Genomic DNA, 23,698 nt, shown 5'->3' on the forward strand with positions numbered 1-23,698 from the left:
CAGGCTCCGGACGCACAGGCTCAGTGGCCATGGCTCACGGGCCTAGCCGCTCCGTGGCATGTGGGATCTTCCTGGACCGGGGCACGAACCCGTGTCCCCTGCATCGGCAGGCGGACTCTCAACCACTGCGCCACCAGGGAAGCCCAGGAAGGGTTATTGATCCTTCAATAAATGGTTGAGGAAAACTTGCTAGCCATTTGGAAAAAAAAAAAAAAGGCTGGCTGGATTTTCTTTTTTCTTTTTTTCCTTTGATCAGAATGCATTTCCAACAGAGCTCAGATTTAACCTAACAATAAATGTCTTAGAAGTGCGTACAGGGGATTTAAAAAATCATCTTGGAGGATGGAAGGCACAAAATGGAGAAGATTTAAAGAAAAAGGAAGGATTAATTTGAATATGTAAAACGTATAATATTTTGCAGTGCACAGAGTTCCATTAAGAAAGACAAAAGGCAAATAGGAAAATATTTGCAAAACATTTGAAAAAGGGCCATTTTCCTTAATTTTCAAAAAACTCATATATCAGTAAGAAAGAGATAAACAAACCCAACAGAAACAGAGGAAAGGGTAAAAACAGCCAGTTTGCAGAAAAGGAAATACAAGTAGCTAATGAAGGTAGGAAAAACGACTTCACTTATAATTAAGAAGTCAAAACAAAAATGTGGGCATCACTGATTTCACTCATCAGATTGGCAAAGATGAAAAAGTTTGATGACATCCAGCGTTCATGAGATTGTGGGAGAATGAACGCTATCCCCCACTGTTTGTGAGAGTGGAAATTGGTGCAGACTCTTTGCAGGATAATTTGGCAGTAGCTGACAAAATTTAAAATGCATGTGACTTTTAGATCCCGTAATTCCATTTATGGGAACTCATCCTTTAGATTTATTTGCCAAAAAGTGCACAAGGAATTCTGTATGACGATGTTCATCCAGGTTTCTGGTAAATCCGAATGCTGGAAACCGCCTAAATGTCCACTGATAAGCTTTATAAATCATGGGGAACACAGAACATACAGTGGAATACTGTAGAGCTGGTAAAGAGTGGGGTAGATCAGTATGTGTAGATGTGGAAAGATATGTTGTTTACTGAATAAAAGCAAAGAGCAGAACAGAATATAGTATGATTCTGTTTATGGAAAACAAACAGGGTAATGCGTTTTATGCTTAGTTTGCCTATAACATTTCCGAAAAAATTCCTGAAACCTGCTTCATGGCCTCATCCTAACCTCTGATTCCTCAGGTCTCCATGTTTTTCTTGTTGGTTTCGGTCCCTCCCCCACTCAGCTTGGACACCATGGTCACTCAGTACAGCCTTCTCCCACTAGAGCCCTCATTCCCCCCACGCCCTTGGCATTCTTTCATAATCATCCTTATGACCAATCCTAATATTGGATTAATCCAGCTGTTTTCTTAGCCCCCAGACTGCATAGACAATTGTGTGGATTGATTCTGTCACTTATTTTGTTTTGTTTTCAATATCAGTCGTTCAGTGTTGCTTGACAATCTTTTCATTCATTCTATGATTTTTTTCCTACTACATCATTCCTCACAACAGATATTCTAATCTTCACTCCATTATTTAGGCTCCAACCTACCATTGTCCCCTGCACTCTCAGCAGGTAACATCACTGAGAAAAGAGGTTAAGAATGAGCTCCTTAAACACTTCTCTAGAATAATTTTAAAATAATCTATTTCAGGGGTAAGCAAACTACAGCCCTTGTGTCAAATCCAGCCCTGGCTGTGAGCTAAGAATGGTTTTTACAGTTTTAAAGGATTGTAAAAATGAAGAGCAGGCGACACACTATGTGTTCTGTCTAGGATAGTTACCATCTGGCCCTTCATAGAAAAATTTGCTGAGCCCTAACCTAGACCATAAGCCATCTTTGATTCTTTTCTTCCCCGTTCAGAGGAACCCCTTTCTCTTCTCCAAGGCTGACCTGGAAACCTGTGATCTGATCCAACCTCTCTTTGCCTCTTCCAGAATGCCTTCTTCCTTGTGTCTTCTCCATGGCAAGCTGAACGATGGTTTTTGAAGTCGCTAGGTATAGTTCAGTTTTCCAAGACAGACTAAGTCCATCAGGCTGTTTCTCTTGGTCCTCGATGACAAGGTTCAGCCTTGTCCCTCTTGGATGTGAGGGCATATTAGCAAATGAGGAGGCTAGCCAACAATATTTCCAAGATGGGTTGATAACGAAATTTGTAATATAAAAGGATGGGAGACCCTGTGAGCAGGGCTGGACTTTGCCCTGGCATGTGGTATAAGGAATGGACCCAACGTTACCTTATTCCAGATGACCAACCAGTTGTCTGCTTTCTAAAAGTCCACTCTTATTGATATGAGATGTAGCCTTTGTCATTTACTAAATGATTCCACCTTCTCTCTCATCCTCCAGATCCAATCAATCCCTAAACTTTGCCAATTTTACTTTCCCAATATATTTGATATCCAAAGTCTCCTTGCGATCTCTAGTCTCACGAATTCCCCAGTCCTGTCTCTCATCCTTTCTCTCGGGGACTGCATTATTTATCTTCGTTTAACCCACAGTCAGTCTTCTCATCTCCCCACCTCCCTCGCCTCTTGCTCAGTCTCTCTTGCAGGTTTCTCTGTAGTAGCTTTCTAAAATCGGTCCCTTCCCGCCTTCAAATCTTTCCGCGGCTTCCCATTGCCTCCAGGTTACCTAGCTAAGCCGCCTGCTCTAGCGGCTCTGAGGGCGCGGGAAAGCCACCAGTCCCCACCATTTGCTGGGCTCGTCGTGCTCCCTCCGCTGGGGGCACCTGACCTCACTATTGGGTCCATCCATCAAATCTGTGCTCAGGCGTCGGTTCCTCCAGGAAGGCTTCCCTGACTAGCGCCTACGCCCCCCAACACTACCCAGGGTGGAGGCCCCTTATGTGAACCCACAATACTCGGTGCTACCCTCCATCACCCTCCGCCCCTAACCCTCGCAAAAAGCGCCGGAGGCTGCAATAAACACTTGTCGACCGACGGGTCTCTAAAGTCTTTGAGGGAGGCGCGGTATCCGGCGGTGCGTCCGGAGGGTCCTTCCCACCGGGGGAACGCAGGTGCAAAGGCATGGAGGCGCAAAGGGGCCTGGCGACTGCGAGCCTCCAGGGGAGTAGGTAGGCGGGGTAGGAGCCCCTGGTGGTCCAGCGCGCGCTCCCGAACGGTCCCCGGGGACGAGCGACCATCGAGACGCACCGGCCTCCGAGAGTCCTAGAGGGGAAACGGAAGGGGCCCTTCCTTGACGCACCTGTCTGACAGCGTCCGTCGCCCACTTCCGATCCGCCGCGGGCCTGGGCGAGCCCGGCACAGGTGCGGGGCTGCGGGGCGGAGGTGGCCGGGGATCCGGGGCCGGGCTGAGGGCCTGCTGCGGGCCTCGGCAGCTGCGAGGCTGTCGCCGCGGGCGGCGCGTCTCCCCGGAGCTGACTCCCGCGGCACCGAGTCTTTGCGGGTCGGGACCCGGGGGGCCGCACCGCGCTGGGCTCAGGTAGGAGCCAGGCTGATCCCGCCCGGACAGGGTTGCCTTAACGGAGGGGTGTCCACGACCCTGATCTCTTGAACCAAAGCGGAACACTGTGAAGAGTGATAGTGGTCGTTGTAGAACCAGACGCTCATTTAAAGAAACCATGGGAAGCCTGTTTGTCGAGTGCTAGGGGTAAAAGATGAGTGAGGACCTTTCCTGACTAAAGGGAATCTGGCAGACGGAGGGAGACACAGGGGTAAACATTCGTACTATAATGCGGTAAATGCAACCATGAACAAATGCAATAGCTAGAAAGCCAGGAAAGAGAAATCTCAATTGATGCAGCAGAGAAAATGAATAGACTGAAAATGTAAATAGATTTAAGATAGGTAGGTAGGTAGGTAGATACCTAGGTAGATAGGTAGATACAGAAACTTCCAATAGAATGTTAAGCAGACACTTGGAGTATTAAATGAGAGTATGTGCTCACATGCTTTCTGAATGGTAAAGCCTACACAAGTTAGAAATCTTTTGATCAATTAAAGTAATGATATATATATATTGTTCTGTTGTTTTCTTTAGGCTGAGTACACCGTCACATCCTAGCCACCAGCATGTCTATTGGTTTTACCTCCCAGATGTCTTAACTTTGTCTGCGTCTTTGTCACCACATTGATCTAAGTCTCTTATCTCCTGCTTGGACCACGGTAAGCGCAGTTTCCCTTCTTGACCCTTCTTATCTATTCTCTATTGACACTTCCCAGGCAGAGTGACCTTTGAAGAACATGTATCTCCCCACTAAAATAAGGAATAAGAGTAAAGCCCATAATTCTTAGTGTGTGCCCAGGCCCTCGGTAATGTGGTTTCCGCCTGCCTCTGAGCTCTTTCCCTCCCTCACCCTGCTGAAGCCACACTGCACTGGGGCGTGTTCTCAGACTGCACAGTAATTTCTAGCCCTAAGGCTTTTGCCTGGAATGCTCTTTCAATCATTGGCTCATCTCATTCATTCGTTGGGTCTTAGCCTAAGCATTATTTATTCAGAAAAGCCTTCTCCAAGTCTCCAAATTTTTTTTTTTTTTTTTTGCGGTACGCAGGCCTCTCACTGCTGTGGCCTCTCCTGTTGCGGAGCACAGGCTCCGGACGCGCAGGCTCAGCGGCCATGGCTCACGGGCCCAGCCGCTCCGCGGCATGTGGGATCTTCCCAGACTGGGGCACGAACCTGTGTCCCCTGCATCAGCAGGTGGACTCTCAACCACTGCGCCACCAGGGAAGCCCAAGGTTTTGTTTTGTTTTTAAAATATTTATTTATTTGGCTGCGCAGGGTCTTAGCTGTGGCACGCGGGATCTTGGTTGCCATGTGGGGGATCTTTAGTTGTGGCACATGGGATCTAGTTCCCCGACCAGGGATCAAAACCAGGCCCCCTGCACTGGGAGCAAGGAGCCTCGGACACTGGACCACCAGGGAAGTCCCCACATCTCCAAGTTGATTGTCCCCATTAACACCCTCCTTACTTCGTTTTTAGAACTTATCCCCATTTATAATTTAAATTTATTTGTTTCATTTTTTTTGGCCAAGCGTATGGGGCTTGCGGGGATCTTAGTTTCCCCCACCAGGTACTGAACCTGTTCCCTCGGCAGTGAAAGTGCGGAATCCTAACCACTGGACCGCCAGGGAATTCCCTAATTTTTTTTTTTTTCCCTGTCTGCTGTACCAGTATGTGAGTTTCATAGGGCAAGCACCTTGTCTTTCTTGTTCTCTGTTGTATTTCTGGTTTCTGTGGGTCAGGCATAGATACATGTCAAATGTATATTTAGTGTTGGAAGAGTGGACCCTGGTGACTAACCTAGTTATAACCCATCTTATATTTTTCTATGATTGTAGTGTTGTCTCTCTCTTGAGATTTTAAGCTATTTGTGGGTATAAGCTAAGTCCTAATTTCATTGATGTAGAGAACAGAACTGGGATGACCTGACCTTCCCTGTGTCTTATTTATGCTGTTCTCATTGTCTGTCTGGTCTTCCCAACAGACCCTCAGTCTTCTGGGAGGGAGTGTGAAGATGCTTAAAGAGTGTCCAGGGATGGCAGAAGATCGTCAGCAGCAAATGGGTGTCCCTGTGGTAAAACTGGAGAAAGAGTTGCCGTGGGGCAGGGCGAGGGAAGGCCCCAGCCCGGAGACTTTTCGCCTGAGGTTTCGGCAGTTCCGCTACCAGGAGGCGGCTGGTCCCCAGGAGGCCCTCAGGGAGCTCCAGGAGCTCTGTCGCCAGTGGCTGCGCCCCGAGCTGCACACCAAGGAGCAGATCCTGGAGCTGCTCGTGCTGGAGCAGTTCCTGACCATCCTGCCCCGGGAGTTCTACGCCTGGATTCGGGAGCACAGCCCAGAGAGCGGCAAAGCCCTTGTGGCCGTGGTGGAGGGCTTCACGGAGGGAGCCCTGGAGGCCAAGGCGGTGGGTGAGAAGGGGGATCTGGGTCTCGTTCTGTTGGTGCGGGAAGCGAGAGGTTTGAGGAAGCAGTGGGAGTGGATGAGGCACAGAATCTCCCTCCTCTGCTCCCCGACCATCTGGGGTACATTTTGGAGGGCAGAGGAGTTTTCATCAAGGAAAGCCATTCCCAGGGTAGACGCAGGGCCGGTGGAAGGGCTGTCAGCTCCTTTTTTGGTCATCAGGGCAGAGGCCTGGCCATATTTCCCTTGTGAGCCTCGGGTCCAAAGAAGGCAGTTGTGATCTATTTCAAGGGCCCTGGTAGACTCATTCCTCTTTGGGCAGAGATGCATGTGGTGATGCAGGGAATTCTGGAATTCCACTTGGTGAGTATTCTTCCTGAGAAGCATTGTCTGGAACAGTGCCGTTTCCACGTCTGGGACGTTGGCTGAGACGGCTCACGTAGTGAGTGACTTTGCATCTCAGATGCTCCCTTGGGACTCTGGCCATGTGTCTGTCCCTCTCTGGTAGTTTCCCGATTGCCGTCTGGGAAAGAGAGGGCAGGACTGAACGTTACTGTCTTGCTTGCAGGTAACAATCTGTCTTCATTTTGTTCTCCCTTTTCCCACCGCAGTCACCCCTGACTTCCTGTATAGTCCTAAGAGAGTTGTTTTGTTTTTTTCCTCCCTACCAAGGAGCTTAAAAGTGGACCAGGAAAGGCCTGTTCTTGTGAGTTCTGGTTTTCCTTGCTATTTCTAGAGCAGTTTTTTTTCTCACTGATTCACTGCACAGTCTAGGCTTTGTATTTTTTACTTTCAGCATCTGTAATTGGGGAATCTTTTTTCTAATAGTGAGTGTTTTGGGCTAAAGTTCTCATTGGAATAATAATAACATCTCTCTGTGATACTGTTCATGGTGGACTTTGATCAGTATTGACGTGGGCAGAAGGGACCCTTGTAAATGGCATGGATGCACAGAAGTTGCTCAGCGCCTGATAAAGACAGTTTAGCCTCCTTTTCACCTTCTCACTCATGTTCTGGGGAAGAGCTGAGCCAGCTTGTCCTTTGTCTCCCCTGCAGCTGCAGTGGGTCTCTTTTTTAGGTTTTAATTCAACTCCTTTCATAATAGCCTTATGCAGGCCTCATTCTAATAGGTGTTGGGGCCTGTTCTTAGGTTCCGTGCCGTGTGCAGGGAGAGCAGGAGGAGACAGCACTTTGCAGAGGTCCTTGGGAGCCAAGTGTCCACCTGGGGCCCGTGGAGGTCAAACCCGAGTGGGGGCTGCCCCATGGGGAAGGAATTCAAGGCCTCGACCAAGGCGCTGAGGAGCAGCTCAACCAGGATCCTGGAGAGGGGACGCAGGCCTTCCAGGAGCAGGGTAAGCTGCAAGCAGTGAGGAAGAAAGGGCACAGAAAAGGGTGCTTTGTGCCCTGCCCTCTCCCCTTTCCTTTACAAACCCTGCAGTTGATAAACTAAGTTACCTGTAGCGTGCAGTTCTGGGTTTTCCTGGCTACTTCCTGGACTTCAGTAGGAAACAGATGAAGTGAAATTGTTTTCTATAGCTCGATCTCCTGATTTCTGCGGGGGATATTTGGTATCACGCTCTCTTATCATTTCTTCTCCTTTCCCTCACATCCCTTCTAGAAACTGCCAGGAAGTATGTAGCTGACATGTAGGGATATTTTTTTTAAGTGGGCAGATAAACTGAATCCCTAAAAGTGACATGTGACTTATGTGTTGCTGAATCTCAAGGGGGGTTATTGCTGTAGCGTGACTTGGGAGCATGAACAGCCCTGAAGGGCAGCGCATATTGGGTCGGGCCCTTTTTCCTAGCTGAGAACAGGGTTAGAACAGGGTAGGGTACACCCACACCTACCTGTCTGGAGTCTCCTTATGGTTCCTGGGGTTCTGTGTCAGGCACTAGACGCCTGTGGACGAGCTGCTGCAGGACAGCGCTAATCCTACTCCTGGTTTATCTCCCTGCTCAGCTCTGCCAGTTCTTCCGGCTGGTCCTGGCCTCCCTGCAGTGAGCACCAGAGACCAGGAGATGGCAGTGGGGTTCCTTACAGCTGGATCCCAGGTGAGCTGTGACTGCTCTTCAGGGATCGTGATGTCGCTTTGAATGAGGCTCACCTTCCCCAAGATTTCTCCTCACAGCAGAGCACCGTCCGCAGAGTTGAATTATTCTACCTTTCTTGTTCTGATAGATGTGACAGCTTCGTTTTCTCCACTACATCCTCAGTTATTAATTTGAATTGAGCCTTATGCCAGCGGTCCCCAACCTTTTTGGCACCAGGGACTGGTTCCGTGGAGGACAAGTTTTCCACGGATGGCTGTGGGGGGATGGTTCAGGCAGTAATTTGAGCGATGGGGAGCGATGGGGGCGGCAGAGGAAGCTTCACTCGCTCACCGCTCACCTCCTGCTGTGCGGCCCGGTTCCTAACAGGCCGCGGTCCGGTACCGGTCTGGGGGTTGGGGACCCCTGCCTTAGGGTCTAGGCATGAGGCTCAGTGCACTCATTTGGATTACTCTTTGTTTTTTTTTTTCTTTTTTTCCTCCATCGACTCAGTATTACTCTTGTAATTGTGAGGAGGAAGACATTAGTGGTGGAAATCCCAGAGGCGTGATCTAGGGTGTGGTGGATGGCCAGGAGGTCAGTAGCCCTTTGTGGATGCGCTGTACGGATACTTCTGCCGCTGCTCTTCCTCTGGACCCCATCCTCCCCCCACGTCAGCAGGAGGGAAGCGACTCGGGTGGGCGCTCCCAGGAGCCCTGAGCCAAGTGGTCTCTCTGGCCCCTCCTGTGGGAATTCCCAGAAGTGACTCAAGTTTGAGCTCACTAAAGTCGTATTTGGGCAAGGGTTGATGCCTGTGCTGTTTGCTGTTTCTGTTTTCCAAGCACATTGTTTAGAGGAGATGAAGAAAGGACATCCAAGTTTCTGAATTTGGTCAGAGCCTCTCCTTCTACCACAGTAGTTCTTCACGGTGTCATGACGATGACACATTGATTTCAACACAACGTTGTTTTTGAGGCAGGGCCAGTCCGAGTTTTTACTTATCTCTGAGGGACAGTCAGTTCTGGTTGAGGGGCTAAACAGCAGCCCCCAGTCTCCATCAAACATGAGGATCGAGTGGAGGTGATTGAACGGTGGAAGTTAGAGGCCGCAGTTGTTGGGTACCAGCCAAGTGGCTGCAGCAGAGGCTCAAAAATACAGTGGCTCAGACAAGTCCATCGTTCTCTGCCATTAAACTGTCGAGAGGGAGGCCCTTCTGGCCCCACTCGGAACCATCTAGGGACCCGCATTCCTTCTGTCTTCCTGCTCTGTTCTCCCCTGGAATGTCGTCCCCTGTGTCTCTCTGCTTTTCCACTGCTCCTGCCTCGGGATTATTTCTTTATCCATAGCCATCTCCTGTGCTGTTTCAGGGGTTGGGCCCATTTAAAGACATGGCCCTGGCTTTCCCTGAGGAGGAGTGGAGGCACGTGACCCCAGCCCAGATAGACTGCCTTGGGGAGTACGTGGAGCCCCAGGACTGCGGGGTCTCACCTCCAGGTAAGACTGTTTCCATCTCGGAGGTAAGAAACTGAGGAGTTGTGAAAGCTATAGGTCAGGGTTGTTGTCCTTGCCCCAGATTTCAGAACCTGATGCTACTGATAAAGGAAGGGAATATCATAGCAGATGAGTAAATGGGTCTGTGGAAAGCGCGTGGACCAAGGCGCATAGGAGCTGGCGAGGTGCTTTCCTGGGTCAGGAGAGGAGCAGACAAGGAGCAAGAAAACACCAGGTAGTTATTCTGGCTGAAATGAGACAGGTCGGTCGTTAGGATGCCCTGAACGAACTCCTACTGTGTCTGTAGTTGAAGGGGACTGAGGGCTTGAGAGCAAGAGAAAAACAGCAAAAGGGGGATCCTCTGATCTCTTTCACCAGCCTGTGTTTATGGAGCGCTCCCTTGTGTGCAGGCCCCACGTTAGCAGTTCTGTGTTGGGGCAGGACTGACGTTCATGAAACCTCGGAGCCCACAGTGTGTGGGTGCAGGAGGGCACGGGACTGCAGTGGGATCTCAGCAGTGGATGGAGCTGGTGTGGGCTGGTGTTGCAGAGCAAGCAGGGCCCCGGCCGGGCGTCTCAGGTGGCAGCCGGGTTTTACCTGGGGTCAGAGCTGGGAGGAAAGGTGCTTGTGGGGGAGAAGCAGCAGGAGAAGGTAGGAGGGAAGGGTGAGCCTGGGAAGTGCACACCGAGGGCCCACCAGGGACAGCCGGTGAACACTGCGGAGGGCTGGGGACGAGGGGTGACAGCCCCGCGGCTTGGATGGGGTGGGCGGTGGGGAGAGGGGAACCGTGGCTGCGAAGGGCCCCCTCCTTTGTTCCCTCTGATCCTCTCCTTCCTCCTCTCATCACTTCTTTGTAAGTCATGTGCTGACCACTCACCTGTACTGACGTCTCCTGGTCTTTTTTCATCTTAAAACATGTTAAAACATGTTTCATCTTAAAACATGCAAAAGTGTTGTACAGTCGACCCATTAACAACAGAGGTTTGATCTGTGTGGGTCCACTTACACGTGGGTTTTTTTCAATGAATACGTACTACAGTCCCGCATGATCTGCTGTTGGTTGAATCTGCGGATGAGGAAGCTTGGATACGGAGGGCCGACTGTAAAGTTAAATGTGGATTTTTGACTAGCGGTCATCACAGAGTAGTGTCAGTGGCAGTATACTGGGAGGCCTGGATCCAGTACAAGGCTGTCACCCATGATGAAGAGATGTGCGATTTCTGTGATGGCAGAGGACGTGGAACCCCTCCGAGGTAAATGCAGAGCGCAGGAGCCGTGCGTGTGCACCCATGGAGGTGCTGGCATCCTAGCGCCTTCATCCTGGCGCTGCGGACGGGCCTCTGCCAAGGCCGCCACTGTGTTCCCAGCAAGTTTTTACACCCTCCTGGCCGTTCTGACTGTTCTAGAGATGCTGGCTTTATGCTTGTCCTCTTATCCGCTCACTGGTTCAAAACAACCCACGTACTTCCCTAACGTTTACGCTGAGACTGGGTGAGCCGGAGGTCTGCTTCCCAAGCATAGCATCCTCTAGCCGTCTCAACCTTGAGTCTTCCTGAGAGTTCTTCCCATGTGATTGCTGCTCTTGCATTGACAACTGTCTAGGATTGGGCCTGAGAAAATAAACATAAATTCCATGATACATAATATCTAGCTCACATTTCCCCACGTCCAGTTAGGTTCATGCATTGCATTTAATTTTAATTTTGCTGTACATAACACCTCAAACCTGGAAACTACCCAGATGAATATCAGCCAGATTAATAAGGAGAGTGTCATATACTCTTACGGTATAACATCGTACACTGATGAGAGAGAATGTCGTGCAACTACAGCTACACCACGATGTAGGTGAATCACACAGGCGTAATATTGAGCAGAAGAAGCAGACACAATGTGTGAATCAAATATGTAAAGCCTGGGAACTTTATCACCATACTTTATGGTGATAAAAGCCTGGATAACACATTACCCTGGGGGCAAGATGGTGTCACCAGTCTCCGGAGGGGAGGGGACGGGAGGGGCTTCTGGTGATGTTGTTTCTTAAAGTGGCTGCTATTTAATGGTCATCTTCATTATGAAAATTCTTTCAGCTCTTTATGTTTTGCACACTTACTTTTGTGAAAGGTGCAAAATAAAAGAATACATTAGAAGTGAGAGCTGTGTCCTTCATATTTTATCACATCACGAGGCATGAAACGTTCTTTTTCCCTTTATCTTTTTTTTTTTAAATTTATTTTTGGCTGCGTTGGGTCTTCATTGCTGGGCGCGGGCTTTCTCTAGTTGCGGCGAGCGGGGGCTACTCTTCGTTGTGGTGTGCGGGCTTCTCATTGCGGTGGCTTCTCTTGTTGTGGAGTATGGGCTCTAGGTGTGTGGGCTTCAGTAGTTGTGGCTCGTGTGCTCCAGAGCGCAGGCTCAGTAGTTGTGGTGCACAGACTTAGTTGCTCCGCAGCATGTGGGATCTTCCCAGAGCAGGGCTCGAACCCGTGTCCCCTGCATTGGCAGGCGGATTCTTTTTTTTTTTTTTTTAAGAAATTTATTTACTATTTTTGGCTGTATTGGGTCTTTGTTGCTGAGCATGGGCTTTCTCTAGTTGCGGAGAAAGCGGGCTACTCTTAGTTGTGGTGCACGGGCTTCTCATTGCGGTGGCCTCTCTTGTTGCCGAGCACAGGCTCTAGGCGCGCGGGCTTCAGTAGTTGTGGCTCGCGGGCTCCAGAGCACAGGCTCAGCAGTTGTGGCGCATGGGCTTAGTTGCTCCGCGGCATGTGGGATCTTCCTGGACCAGGGGTTGAACCCATGTCCCCTGCATTGGCAGGCAGATTCTTAACCACTGCGCCAACCAGGGAAGTCCCCTGGCAGGACGATTCTTAACCACTGTGCCACCAGGGAAGTCCGTCCCTTTATCTTTTAATGGGCTTGCCTGAAACGACTCTTTCCCGTTTAAGCATCACCTGTCATTTCCCTCTTCTTTTCTTTTTGGCTTCTTTGCTCCCTAGTACCTCTTTTCTCTCTTCTCCTTCCCTTCCTCTTGATCTTCTGTAAACAACTATTAATTTAGAGAGGGTATAAGAGGGATCACAGGAAGGACTTGTAGAAGGGCATTTCAGTCCTAATAAATACGCCGATGTAGAGGTAGTCTGGTACAGACTGGGTTCATTCACTTATCCGGCAGTCATGAAGCGTCTCCCCTGAGTCAGTCCCTGTGCCAGGCTCCCAGAGACCCAGGTTAATAAAACAGGGTGAGGTGGAGGGCACAGTGCGAGCAGGGATAGTGAGCTGAGGGAGGATGTGCAGTGCCGGGAGCTCCCTGTTGCTGGAACAGGTCTGTGATCCTGGGGAAGCTGAACATCTCAGATGACCGTAGAATAGCACGTGCAACAAGGTCAGTCGTAAGTAAGTGTGGAATAAACGGTGCTAATTGAATATATGTGTTGATGAGACCCAGGATGGGGCAGTAATCTGGGCAAGTTCCTTAGAGGAAACCGTTGAGTTAGATTTTGAAGGAAAGCAAAGTCTGACGTAGTAGGAAGTTAAGAGGGAGGGCATTAGAATTTAGCAGACTGTTCTGTAAAAGGGCATGGAGATTGTCTGAGCTTGGGCTACTGTAACAAAATACCAGAGAATGGGCGGCTTAGACAACAGACATTTATATCTCACAGTTCTGGAAGCTGGGAAGTCCAGGATCCAGTTGCTGGCATATTTGTTGTCTGGTGAGGGCCTCTCTTCCTGGTTCATGGGTGGCCACCTTCTTGCCTTGTCATCACGTGGCTGAGGGAGAGAGACATCTTGTGTCTCTTCCTTTTTTTATAAGGACCTTAATCCCATCATGAAGGATCATGCTCACATGACCTCTGTGTGTGCAGAGAGCCAGCTCTGGCTTCTCTTCTTAGAGGACATAATCCCATCCTGGGGGCTCCACCCTCATGCCCTCAGCTAATTAGTGCCCAGAGGCCTCACCTCCTAATAGCACCTGGGGGCTTAGAGCTTCAACCTGTGAATTTAGGAGGGAACACAAACAGTCCGTAATAGATGGAAAGAAGTAAAGGAATGTCTGGTTTTAGAGTCAGAGAAAGTCAAATGTACTGAGGTTGTTGGTTAAAGGAAAAAAGAAGGAATTGTTAGTGGGACACCCTTAGAAGCCAGGTTCTAACATGGAAGTTTACCTTCAGATCTGTTTCAGTATCGGTCTGTATCTCCCTTGTCCTGTAGGCCTGGGGAGCAAGGAAAAGGAGGCGAAGACCCAGCCGGCAGACCCCAAGGGGCCGCTTGCTCGGGGGCCGGCAGAGAGGTTTGGGGAAGCCTCTCTCCAGGTCCCGGAGCTCGGAAGAACCTGTGAGCAGGAGGCCGGGAGCTCGGTGGGGAACGCGCCCGGGCCGCCCCCTCCCCAGCGCGGCATTGCCCCCCTGCCTGATGACCTCAAGACCCACAGCTCCTTCTGGAAGCCTTTCCAGTGCCCCGAGTGTGGAAAAGGCTTCAGTCGGAGCTCAAATCTGGTCAGACACCAGCGGACCCACGAAGAAGACAAGTCCTACGGCTGCGGGGAGTGCGGGAAAGGCTTCGCGCTGCGTGAGTACCTCCTGAAGCACCAGCGGACCCACCTGGGCAGGCGGCCGTACGCGTGCGGCGAGTGCTGGAAGACCTTCAGCCAGCGGCACCACCTGGAGGTCCACCAGAGGAGCCATACGGGCGAGAAGCCCTTCCAGTGCGGGGACTGCTGGAAGAGCTTCAGCCGCCGTCAGCACCTGCAGGTGCACCGGCGGACGCACACCGGGGAGAAGCCCTACACCTGCGAGTGCGGCAAGCGCTTCAGCAGGAATGCCAACCTGGCCGTGCACCGGCGGGCCCACACCGGGGAGAAGCCCTACGGCTGCCAGGTGTGCGGGAAGCGGTTCAGCAAGGGGGAGCGGCTGGTCAGGCACCAGAGGATCCACACTGGGGAGAAGCCCTATTGCTGCCCTGCCTGCGGCCGGAGCTTCAACCAGCGGTCCATCCTCAACCGGCACCAGAAGACGCAGCATCGCCAGGAGACCCCAGGGCAGTGAGGGCGCCCGGCCGAAATGCCCGTCTTTTGCTCACAGAAGGTGCGGGAGAAGGTGGGGCCTTCTGGAACCACCAGGCGGAGGGAGACCTCATTGGAGGATGTGCCCCCTTTACTCACTGAAGGGTTGGGGGCGTCGAGGGACGTTGGGGGCAGAGAGGCACTTTCACCCATTTTCTTTCCACTCGTTTTACACATAGGGGAGGGGAGAGGCCTGGTTTATTTGAGAGGCCAGAGGGCACAGCATCTCACGTCTCCTACCCAGGTGGTGCTCGTACTTTCTCTTACCCTTTTTGAGGAAGCGGTATCCGGAGTTTCAGTTCAGGTCCTGGTTTTTCTCCTTCAGTGGATGTTCACGTCCACCTCCTGAGCGAGTCTCGTTGTCAAGGTGAAATCTTGTCCCGTGTCGGCAGCTTGAACCTCGTTTTTCTGAGAGCTGTGTCCCTGCAAGAACATTAGCTCTGTCTCCCTTCCTTCTCCCACTTCTCTTTTCCATTTAACAGATATTTATTTGCTAAATAACACCTACTGTGCGCCTGGTTCTGGGAGTGCAGTGAACGAGACAGATGAGACCTCATTCCCCTGGAGCTTGTGATTGGGCCCTGGAAGCAGACTCGTTAATAACGCAGAGCGCCCTCAGTTCCCTTCACAGCGAGTGCCGAGAGAGAGGAAGTCCTCTCAGGCTCATTCTGCGCTCCTTCTGCCCTGCCCCTCCAGGTGCCTGATCTTTTCCTCCCAGCTGGGGTCGCTCAGGCAGCCTCCTTTATTTTACTTTATTTGCGGCCCCCTTTGTCTCTGTGACAGTCTACTCGTTGGTGGTTTCCCCATTCCATTATTCCTTGAACAATAACAACTGTCCACACATCTGTTAGGAAATTAATATTTTGCTTTTGATCAGTGTATAAACATGAGAGTATTTTAAACAAACATCCAGGTCTGTATAAAATTCTAATTAAATGGGGCCGAAAGATGAACTAGTATTAGTACCCTGTATTTGATGGCCCTTTACAATATATAAAATGTGCTGCTTCCCTGCTTTCTCACTTGACTCGTTCCACAAATATTTATTGAGGCCCGACAGTGTGCCAGGAACTCTTCTAGGTGCTTGAGGTACATCAATGAATAAAATAGGCGGGGTGTGGAGGTGGGGTGGGAAATCCCTGTCCTCGTGGAGCTTACGTGTTGGTCAATGTATTTGATCTTCAGAACCACCCAAAGTGGAACCCATGGCTGTTCCCCGGGACCCTTTGGACCTGGCATCTGAGCCTGTGCCTCAGTCCTGTCAGCTGGCCCTGAAATGCATTCCCCACCACCTACCTCTTGTTCCTGAATCATCTCCGTCCTCAGTGCATCTCGGTCCTTGTCATCTGAGAGGTACTTGGGGTCCTCAGGGCCACCTGGAGATGATGAGATGGTAGCAGTCTGTTTTGCATGAGTGCCAATTAACGAAAGACAAAGATGTTTGTAGGCATCAAAAAAACACATTTTTAAAAAAGTGAGAAGATGCAGTGTTTGTAAATGTGTTTAAGCTTTGCCGTCGTTAAAGGTTTTCCTTTCTCTTGGACATTCTGGAAACCGCCTAACTAGCCTGGACCGTGCTGCAGTGTCGTAATGCTGTGCCTTTGGACACCGGCTGCTGAGTGATTAGTTTTCTGACGGGACTGTAAGTTAGTCTGTCTTTGGACTGTGTCCTGTAATTGCAAGATGTGATTTGTCTCATGGTGCCTCTTGATATTATATTCTTTCACTGGGATTTTTTTCCCCCCATTTTTCATTGTAAATAAGGTAAATGGTAATGACTTTAATACAGAGAGTTACATTACTCAGTCCACCTTGAAAAACATTATTTTATCACTGATTTCTTGGCAGATAACCGTGGTGTTTACTTTTGATTTAACGAATGATCTCCTGGCCCTTCAGTTGTCCCCATGAGGCTGCGCTGACCAGGGTGCTGTGAGATGTCCATTCTCTGAGATGCTGGGCTGCTACTTCTCAGCAACATCGAGGTCCAGATGCAGAGTCAGCTCTTTTCTTCCCCATGCCCCAGACAAGCCAGGCAAGGCTTACAGCCACCTGGAGGCCAAACCCAGTAAGAGGCTTTTCCTAAGCCTCTGGCCTGTAGTCTGTGTGACGTGGGGGCTGACCTGACCTGAGTTTGGCCTTTTCTGGAAGGTCTGTATTCCAGAGCTAGGCGGGGAGTTTGGGGCCAGCGTGGCCTCCGAGTTGCTCATCAATGGGCTTCTGTTTACCTGAATTAAGTGGTAGATTCTCTGATCATACACTGGGTTTCCAGTCAGTTGAGATCTCTTGAGGGAGCTTCTGTAAGAGGCCTTGCTGTCTTTCCCACGTGGGCTCCCCTGTCCGCTTTGAGACCAAAGCTCATGGACAGTTCCTCAAAAGAGTCTCAGAAGAAATCTTTCCCCATGGAGTTGTAGTAGCCTTATTTTTGGTATCTATTCAAATGTCAAATATTGTTTTCTGTATTTTTCTATTTAGGAATTTTTCATAATAGAAAATTTCAAACATAGATAAATGAATCCTCATGTATTCATCATTCAACTTTATTTATTTATTTATTTTTTTGCGGTACGCGGGCCTCTCACTGTTGTGGCCTCTCCCGTTGCGGAGCACAGGCTCCGGACGCGCAGGCTCAGCAGCCATGGCTCACGGGCCCAGCCGCTCCGCGGCATGTGGGATCTTCCCGGACCGGGGCACGAACCCGTGTCCCCTGCATCAGCAGGCAGACTCTCAACCACTACGCCACCAGGGAAGTCCATTCAACTTTAATATATACTCATAACCAATCTTGTTTTATCTCTACCCCATCCTCCTCCTCATCTTCCTCCCCAGTTGAAGTATTTTAAAGCAAATTCCAAATGTTGTTTATAGATATTTCAGTGTATACCTCTAAATGGTAAGGATTCTTAAAAAAAAACCAAAAACCCACAATTCTATTATCATACCTAAGAAACTGAGCAGTTGCTTAATTCCAAATTAATATTTTAAAAAAAAAATCCCACAATTTAAAAAAAACCTTCTTTAAGATCAAAGTAAGAAGACTTCCCTGGTGGCACAGTGGTTTAAGAAGCCACCTGCCAATGCAGGGGACACGGGTTCGAGCCCTGGTCTGGGAAGATCCCACATGCCACGGAGTAACTAAGCCCGTGCACTACAACTACTGAGCCTGCGCCCTAGAGCCTGCGAGCCACAACTACTGAGCCCACGTGCCACAACTACTGAGCCTGCATGCCACAACTACTGAAGCCAGTGCACCTAGAGGCCGTGCTCCACAACAAGAGAAGCCACCGCAATGAGAAGCCCGTACACTGCAACAAAGAGTAGCTCCCGCTCGCCAAAACTAGAGAAAACCCATGCGCAGCAATGAAGAACCAATGCAGCCAAAAAAAAAAAAAAAAAGTAAGATCCGTAAATTTTAATTTATTGCTTTGTCTTCTAAGGCTAATAATCTATAGTTCCTATCCCTTTTTCCCCTTGAAAAGAAATTTTTTTTTTAATTGTAATTTTTTATTTGGCCGCGCTGCATGGCTTGTGGGATCTTAGTTCCCCGACCAGGGATCGAACCCACACCCCCTGCAATAGAAGCGTGGAGCCCTAACCACTGAACCGCCAGGGAAATTCCCCTCCCCTTGCAATTCATTTATTGAAACAACTGAATTATTTATCCTGTGGAGTTTCTCATATTCTGAATTTTATTGTTTGCATACTCATGGCATAATTTAATACAGCTCTCTGCCATCTGATTAACTAAAAACTTAGGTGTAGAGGTGTAGCCAGATTTGTATTCCACACTTTGGCAAGAACACATTGCAGATGGTGGCATGTCTGGTTGTTTCTCATTATATGATGTTGGGAGCCTAAATGCATTTATTTCATTAATTCTATAAAAGATTATAAAAGATTCTTCGTTTATTAGCTGGAAAGCTTCTGTAAGAAATTTCCCCTCAAAAAAAAAAAGAAATTTCCCTTCACTATTAGATACAGTTCCTAGAGGAAAGGAAATGCTTGACTCTTCCTTCCCTTTATTTACCTGTCTTCACAATAATAATGATCTGGGGGCTTTGCTTCTTATAAAAGTGATCAGTTATTATTATTTTTTAATCAAAATGCATTAATGAATTCAAACCAATCCACCACAGTTGTTATTCTTATTGATCCTCAAATCATTTCGCTTTTGGCCAGTGGGAACCTCTTCACATTGGCTCCTAAATGGACATAACCCTCATCATCTTTGATAGCTTCTTTGCTGTCTGGTGTGACAGGGTGTTACAAGATCATCTTGTGCATTTCCTGCCCCTTTTGAGAGTGAAGGGAAGTGCTATTAATTATGTCAGGACAGTGGTGTAAATGGGACTCCAGGACCAACAGGGATATTTGGTCACTTTATATTTAGCCTTCACTGTGTATGATTGGGTGTCTGCAGTTCCCTCACACAGGGCTAATGTGCACTTCAGGGCCTGGCTGCGCGTCGTGGGCCATGCTGCTGTGACAGGAAAGGTGCCACTCCCAAGGGGTGTGACCTTTGTAAGAGAAACCCCATTTTATCCCCTGGGTGTTAACAGAACCAGGTAACTTTCTGCCCAAGGTGTGTCCTGGGGAGCTAACGCATTAAAAAATTGCTTCTCAAAGTGTATGCCAGGGTGAATGTTGTCTGCAGGCTGATTAAGTGTGCTAAAAATACTTTCCGTACCTGTTTTATCCCAGCCTAGGGAAAAGTATGAGAACTTTTGTTTCTTAAAAAATAAGCTGGTTTCAAGTCTCCTTCTGAGACAGGGAAAGGAACTGGCAGAACACATTTCTCTAGAGTCTACTTGTTCTTTTAAACTCTGCCCAAGTTTCTCAGCCTCCCCACTATTCTCCCTTTGTGTCAGGAAGTTCTTTGTCTTGGAGGCTGCCCTGGCTTTTTTGTGCATGGTAGGCTGTTTAGCAGGATCCTTGGCCTCAATCTACTTGATGACAACTAAAGATGTTTCCAGGCCCAGCTAAATGTCCCCTGGGGGCAAAACTGACGCTGGCCGAGAACCCCTGCCCTTGGGGTTCAGGGTAAGAGCTGAAAAGACTTAGATGGTTTAGCTATTGAAAGGACTGGGCTTCCAAGGCCTGTAGCTATTTCCTGCTAACCTTAAAGAGCCCTGGCCTAATTTCTGGAAAACAAAGGAGTTACTAGAGATCACGTGGGTTAAATGTAGTGTTGCCAAGCAGAGCCAAGAGCTTTGGGAGTGGAATCTCAGGATGGGGTGCTGGGGTCTATCACAGGCAGCCTGGGTGGTTGCTTTGGGTTCCTTTCAGGCAAGCACCTGCTGCACTACTCCACACAGCAGTGAGCTTTTGCCTGGGGCTAGGTTCACCATCCTCAGTGAACGCATGCGCAGTGAGAGCCAGTGAAGCACAGTGCAGCCAGTTCCAACTTTTTTGCCTCCATGATAAGGTCTCCTAAGGCCCACAGTAGTCATAAATACTTGAATGGATGAAAGACCTGGATTTCTTCCTTTTTCGTAGCTAGAAGGCTCTCTTGTGGGTGCCTTAGGAGGGAAGAACCCTGCAGCAATTTGCCCCCCCCAGAGGCCCCCGATCTGACAGTCATCTGTAGCTGCTGTCCTGCCAATTGCAGTTATGTTGAATTCACTTAGAAATTCTACAAGTCAAAGAAATTCACTTGGGCTTCTTACAATTTCATATTCCTATCTTGCCTTATTTTTCTTTATTATCTTCAGTGAAGGGCATATTTCTAGAGACTGGTCTTATGCAGCCCATTCCCAGGACTGACCTGTTTCAATAAAAAATTTCAGGAAACATTTGTTATAAAGTGGGGAAGGTAGGCAATTGTCTTCCTTGTGTTTGTCTCTGGGAATTTAAACTGCTGGGAGAGTGAGGATGGAAGAGGGGGTGGGTGATGCAGGTGTTGGGCCCTGAGAAGCAGAGGGACTTAAGAGAAGCAGTTTGGAAGAGCAGAGAGGTTCCAGTAAAAGGTCTGCCATCGCTGCCACGTGCACCACCGTCTAAGTGGCCAGAGACCAGGAAATAGGGCAGACGTAAGAGCTTGCTTCATGTTTTCCCTTCCTAGTTAAAAAATGTGTTTTATTGAGAAGGTGGTATATTAGCTTTTAGAGAGACTGGGAAAAAGTGGTGGTAGAAGTCTGTATTTGCCTTCTTGAGTCCCACCTGCAGAAGCTGTTTGCGTCTTACACCATCTCCACGTCTGTGAAGGATTTGAGAAAATCCGGTCTCTATCATCTAGACATTTTGCTGACTCCTGTGGAAGGGCTCAGCATGTGCTGTGAACTGGAAGAACAGAGTGAACGATAAGCAGTTTATCGTTGAGAACCAGTGTTCCCACTAGGTTTTCCCAGTCTTCAGTTCTAAGCATTCTAAGGTGCTAATGGAAAGAATGGAAAATAAGAGGTGGAAAAACCAAGAGTTTAAACAGCGTGGTGGTAGCACACATGGAGGGATGGAGTGGAATACAGCGTTCAGAAACAGACCCAGCTCTGTATGGAAATTTAGCTTATAATAAAGATGGTAGCTCAAATCACTGGTCATGCTGTTAAATTAATTAAACAAGGAGACCATTAGAGGTGATTCTAAAGCCTTGGCAGCCTATATAAGCAAACCAAAACCTCAGCCTGTAAATGCCTCAAGGTTAAAAAAAATCGAAACCTAAGGACAACCAATCACAAACAGCCGACTTGACTTTCCTGTATAAGGCAGCCTAAGCTATAGCCACTCAAATAATTTCCTCCCTTTGCCTTCTTGTCTTCTCTGTGAATGTCTTGCCCCTACATCCTGTGGCTGGAATGATTTTTGCTCAGATAAACTCTTAAAATTTTTACTATGCCTCAGTTTATCTTTTAACAATGCTTTTCAACAGAGATTCTCAATGTCATCTGAAGACCACTTACATCAAAATCACCTGGGGAACTTGTTTAAAATGTAACTGGGGGGGCTTCCCTGGTGGCGCAGTGGTTGAGAGTCCGCCTGCTGATGCAGGGGACATGGGTTTGTGCCCCGGTCCGGGAGGATCCCACATGCCGCGGAGCAGCTGGGCCCGTGAGCCGTGGCCGCTGAGCCTGTGCATCTGGAGCCTGTGCTCCGCAATGGGAGAGGCCACAGCAGTGAGAGGCCAGCGTGCCGCAAAAACAAAAACAAACTATTTTAAAAACGTAGATAATGGAACTATTTTTTCCCCTTCTTTTTTAAAAAAATTTATTTTAATTTATTATTTATTTTGGCCGCACTGGGTCTTCTCTGTGGCGCGTGGGCTCTTCATTGCGGCACGCGGGCTTAGTTGTGGTCTGTGGGATCTCAGTTCCCCTACCAGGGATCGTACCCGGGCCCCCTGCATTGAGAGCTGGAGTCTTAACTGCTGGACCACTAGGGAAGTCCCCTACCCTTTCTTCCTGAACATTTTATTTTTAAATAGAAGTTAACATTTTGGTATCTTCACACGATTGGGTTTATGTTATCAAGTCTATAAGAGTGGCTGAGCTTCTGAACTTTTTATAATTGACCTGTGTGCAGGTCATTCCTTCTTATTTACAGCCTCCAGACCAGGACTTGAACCAGGCTGAAATGGTGTTTGCTGTAAGAGAAGGGTTATCTTATCCTACGCCCTTCCTTGGAAAAGTAGGCATCAGAGCAGGCAGTGTCCTCACAACCCATGGATGAGCAAGGTCAGTTGAAGGTCTTTCAAATTTATTTGTCACTGCCTCCCCCCCAACTTTTTTTTAAAAATCTTTTTCTTGTTCTTTTTTTTTTTTTTACCTGAGGCCAAACCATTGTATTATTCACCATTATAGTAAATGCATACGAAGACCTCTTCTCCATGCTGACATCAGCTTTTCTTCACATCATTTTCATGGGTTTGAGGTGAGATTTTATGGCTATTATTGTAGTTTTATGATTAGAGACCCAGGAGAGCTGAAATCCAATAGTCCCAACTCCTGAGGGATCCCAAGGAAACAATATGTTCAAGGAACAATAGCAAACTTTGAGCCAAAGTACAACTCTGTTAGTATCTGAGTTACACCCAGTAACCTCCATCATGGGCTCACTGGTAAAAGGTGGGCTGAAAAGTAGCTTTGGCCTCCCTTGCTTCCCACTCTCAGCCCCAGATCTTAATTGAGGACCTGTGTGCTCAGGCATGGTGGGGAGAGAGAGAGACAGAGAGCGAGAGAAGTGACTGGACCTAAGTGGAGACTCCAACCAGACATACGGATAGAAGATGAGCAGTCGGGGGCCAGACTGGAAGGAAGGGAGCTTCATGCCTGGATGATGACCCTTTAGGGCACACTGCCCTTCATAAAATATGGACCAGAGAACTCCTTGGGCTCTGATCAACCAGCTTGGTAAACTCTTTTTCCTTGTCTGGTGTTGGGGAAATATAAAAGTATTGGTTAAGGCAAAATCATGGGGAGAAAGGCCATAAGTGTTCTTTTTCCATGTCTGCTGTCAATTTAAATCAAAACATTAAAATTAAAAAAATCTTTAAACTCGACTCCAACAATCCTGTTTGGGGTAGAGTTGAGGTGAACTCTGCAAAGCGGAAGAATGCAAAGCAGAGCATGAAAGGGGCTATCATAGAATTCAAATTATAATAGAATTCAAATTATATGGAGTTCAGAGGAGAAAAAAATACTTCCTTTTGACTGGGGAGACTCGAGGTGGCTTCACGAAGGGCGTGGTATTTTATGCGAGCTTGAAGGACAGCGAGAGTTTTGATAGAAATGAGCAAAATGGGATGGCTGGAATAGCATGAGAGGGACGAAAATGCACGGTGTGTTTGGTAGAATGGTCAATTTCAGAGGGACTGGAGTCAAATGGCTGGTAATCGGACGGGCCAGGACTGGATGCCCGTTGTGCTGACTTTCTGGGTAATGCTCTCCCAGCTCTGCCATACCCCTTGCAGCCTAGGATATCATCCTGTTGCTCAGGAGGCCACATACAACTTCTTCAGCCATAAACTTGTTACATGAGGCCTTTCCCCTTTGTCTCCTTCTCCAGGTCCTTCCTGTAGAGAAGCACCTTCATAAGGATTATTGTGACCCATGCCTTTTATGTGCTTCACACCCAGAGAACCAGCTCTAAGTCTAGTCTCTCTTCTCTCTTTACCGTGTGGCCAGCAGACCTCTCTTTCCTAAGAAAAGCACATAAGTGGGACAGTATGGGGCCTGCGTAGGTGGTCAGCTGCGACAGTCATTATAGGCATTCCTGATACAAG

General features: G+C 48.6%; 1 protein-coding gene across 6 annotated transcripts; it reads left to right on the forward strand.

The window, feature by feature from the left end:
* The first annotated feature begins 3,309 nt into the window (after nucleotides 1-3,309).
* ZSCAN25 (zinc finger and SCAN domain containing 25) lies at nucleotides 3,310-22,102 on the forward strand. 6 transcript variants are annotated; one of them, XR_003436982.1, is made up of 8 exons: nucleotides 3,310-3,490; nucleotides 4,049-4,173; nucleotides 5,495-5,911; nucleotides 7,058-7,259; nucleotides 7,870-7,961; nucleotides 9,284-9,431; nucleotides 13,635-14,518; nucleotides 22,000-22,102. XR_003436982.1 is itself a non-coding variant. In XM_027125866.1 (7 exons), the coding sequence occupies exons 3-7, from the start codon at nucleotides 5,525-5,527 to the stop codon at nucleotides 14,465-14,467; spliced, it is 1,662 nt and encodes a 553-aa protein (XP_026981667.1). In that variant the 5' UTR covers nucleotides 3,311-3,490; nucleotides 4,049-4,173; nucleotides 5,495-5,524; the 3' UTR covers nucleotides 14,468-16,289. The 6 variants fall into 6 exon arrangements, 4 of the variants coding, with proteins under 4 accessions (XP_026981667.1, XP_026981670.1, XP_026981669.1 ...); XR_003436983.1 differs by having other exon boundaries at nucleotides 22,021-22,039; XM_027125866.1 differs by lacking the exon at nucleotides 22,000-22,102 and having other exon boundaries at nucleotides 3,311-3,490; nucleotides 13,635-16,289.
* The last annotated feature ends 1,596 nt before the right edge of the window (nucleotides 22,103-23,698 follow it).

This window comes from Aethalodelphis obliquidens, unplaced genomic scaffold, assembly GCF_003676395.1.
Source record: "Aethalodelphis obliquidens isolate GAN/ISIS:26980383/991018 unplaced genomic scaffold, ASM367639v1 scaffold30, whole genome shotgun sequence".
NCBI lineage: Eukaryota > Metazoa > Chordata > Mammalia > Artiodactyla > Delphinidae > Aethalodelphis > Aethalodelphis obliquidens.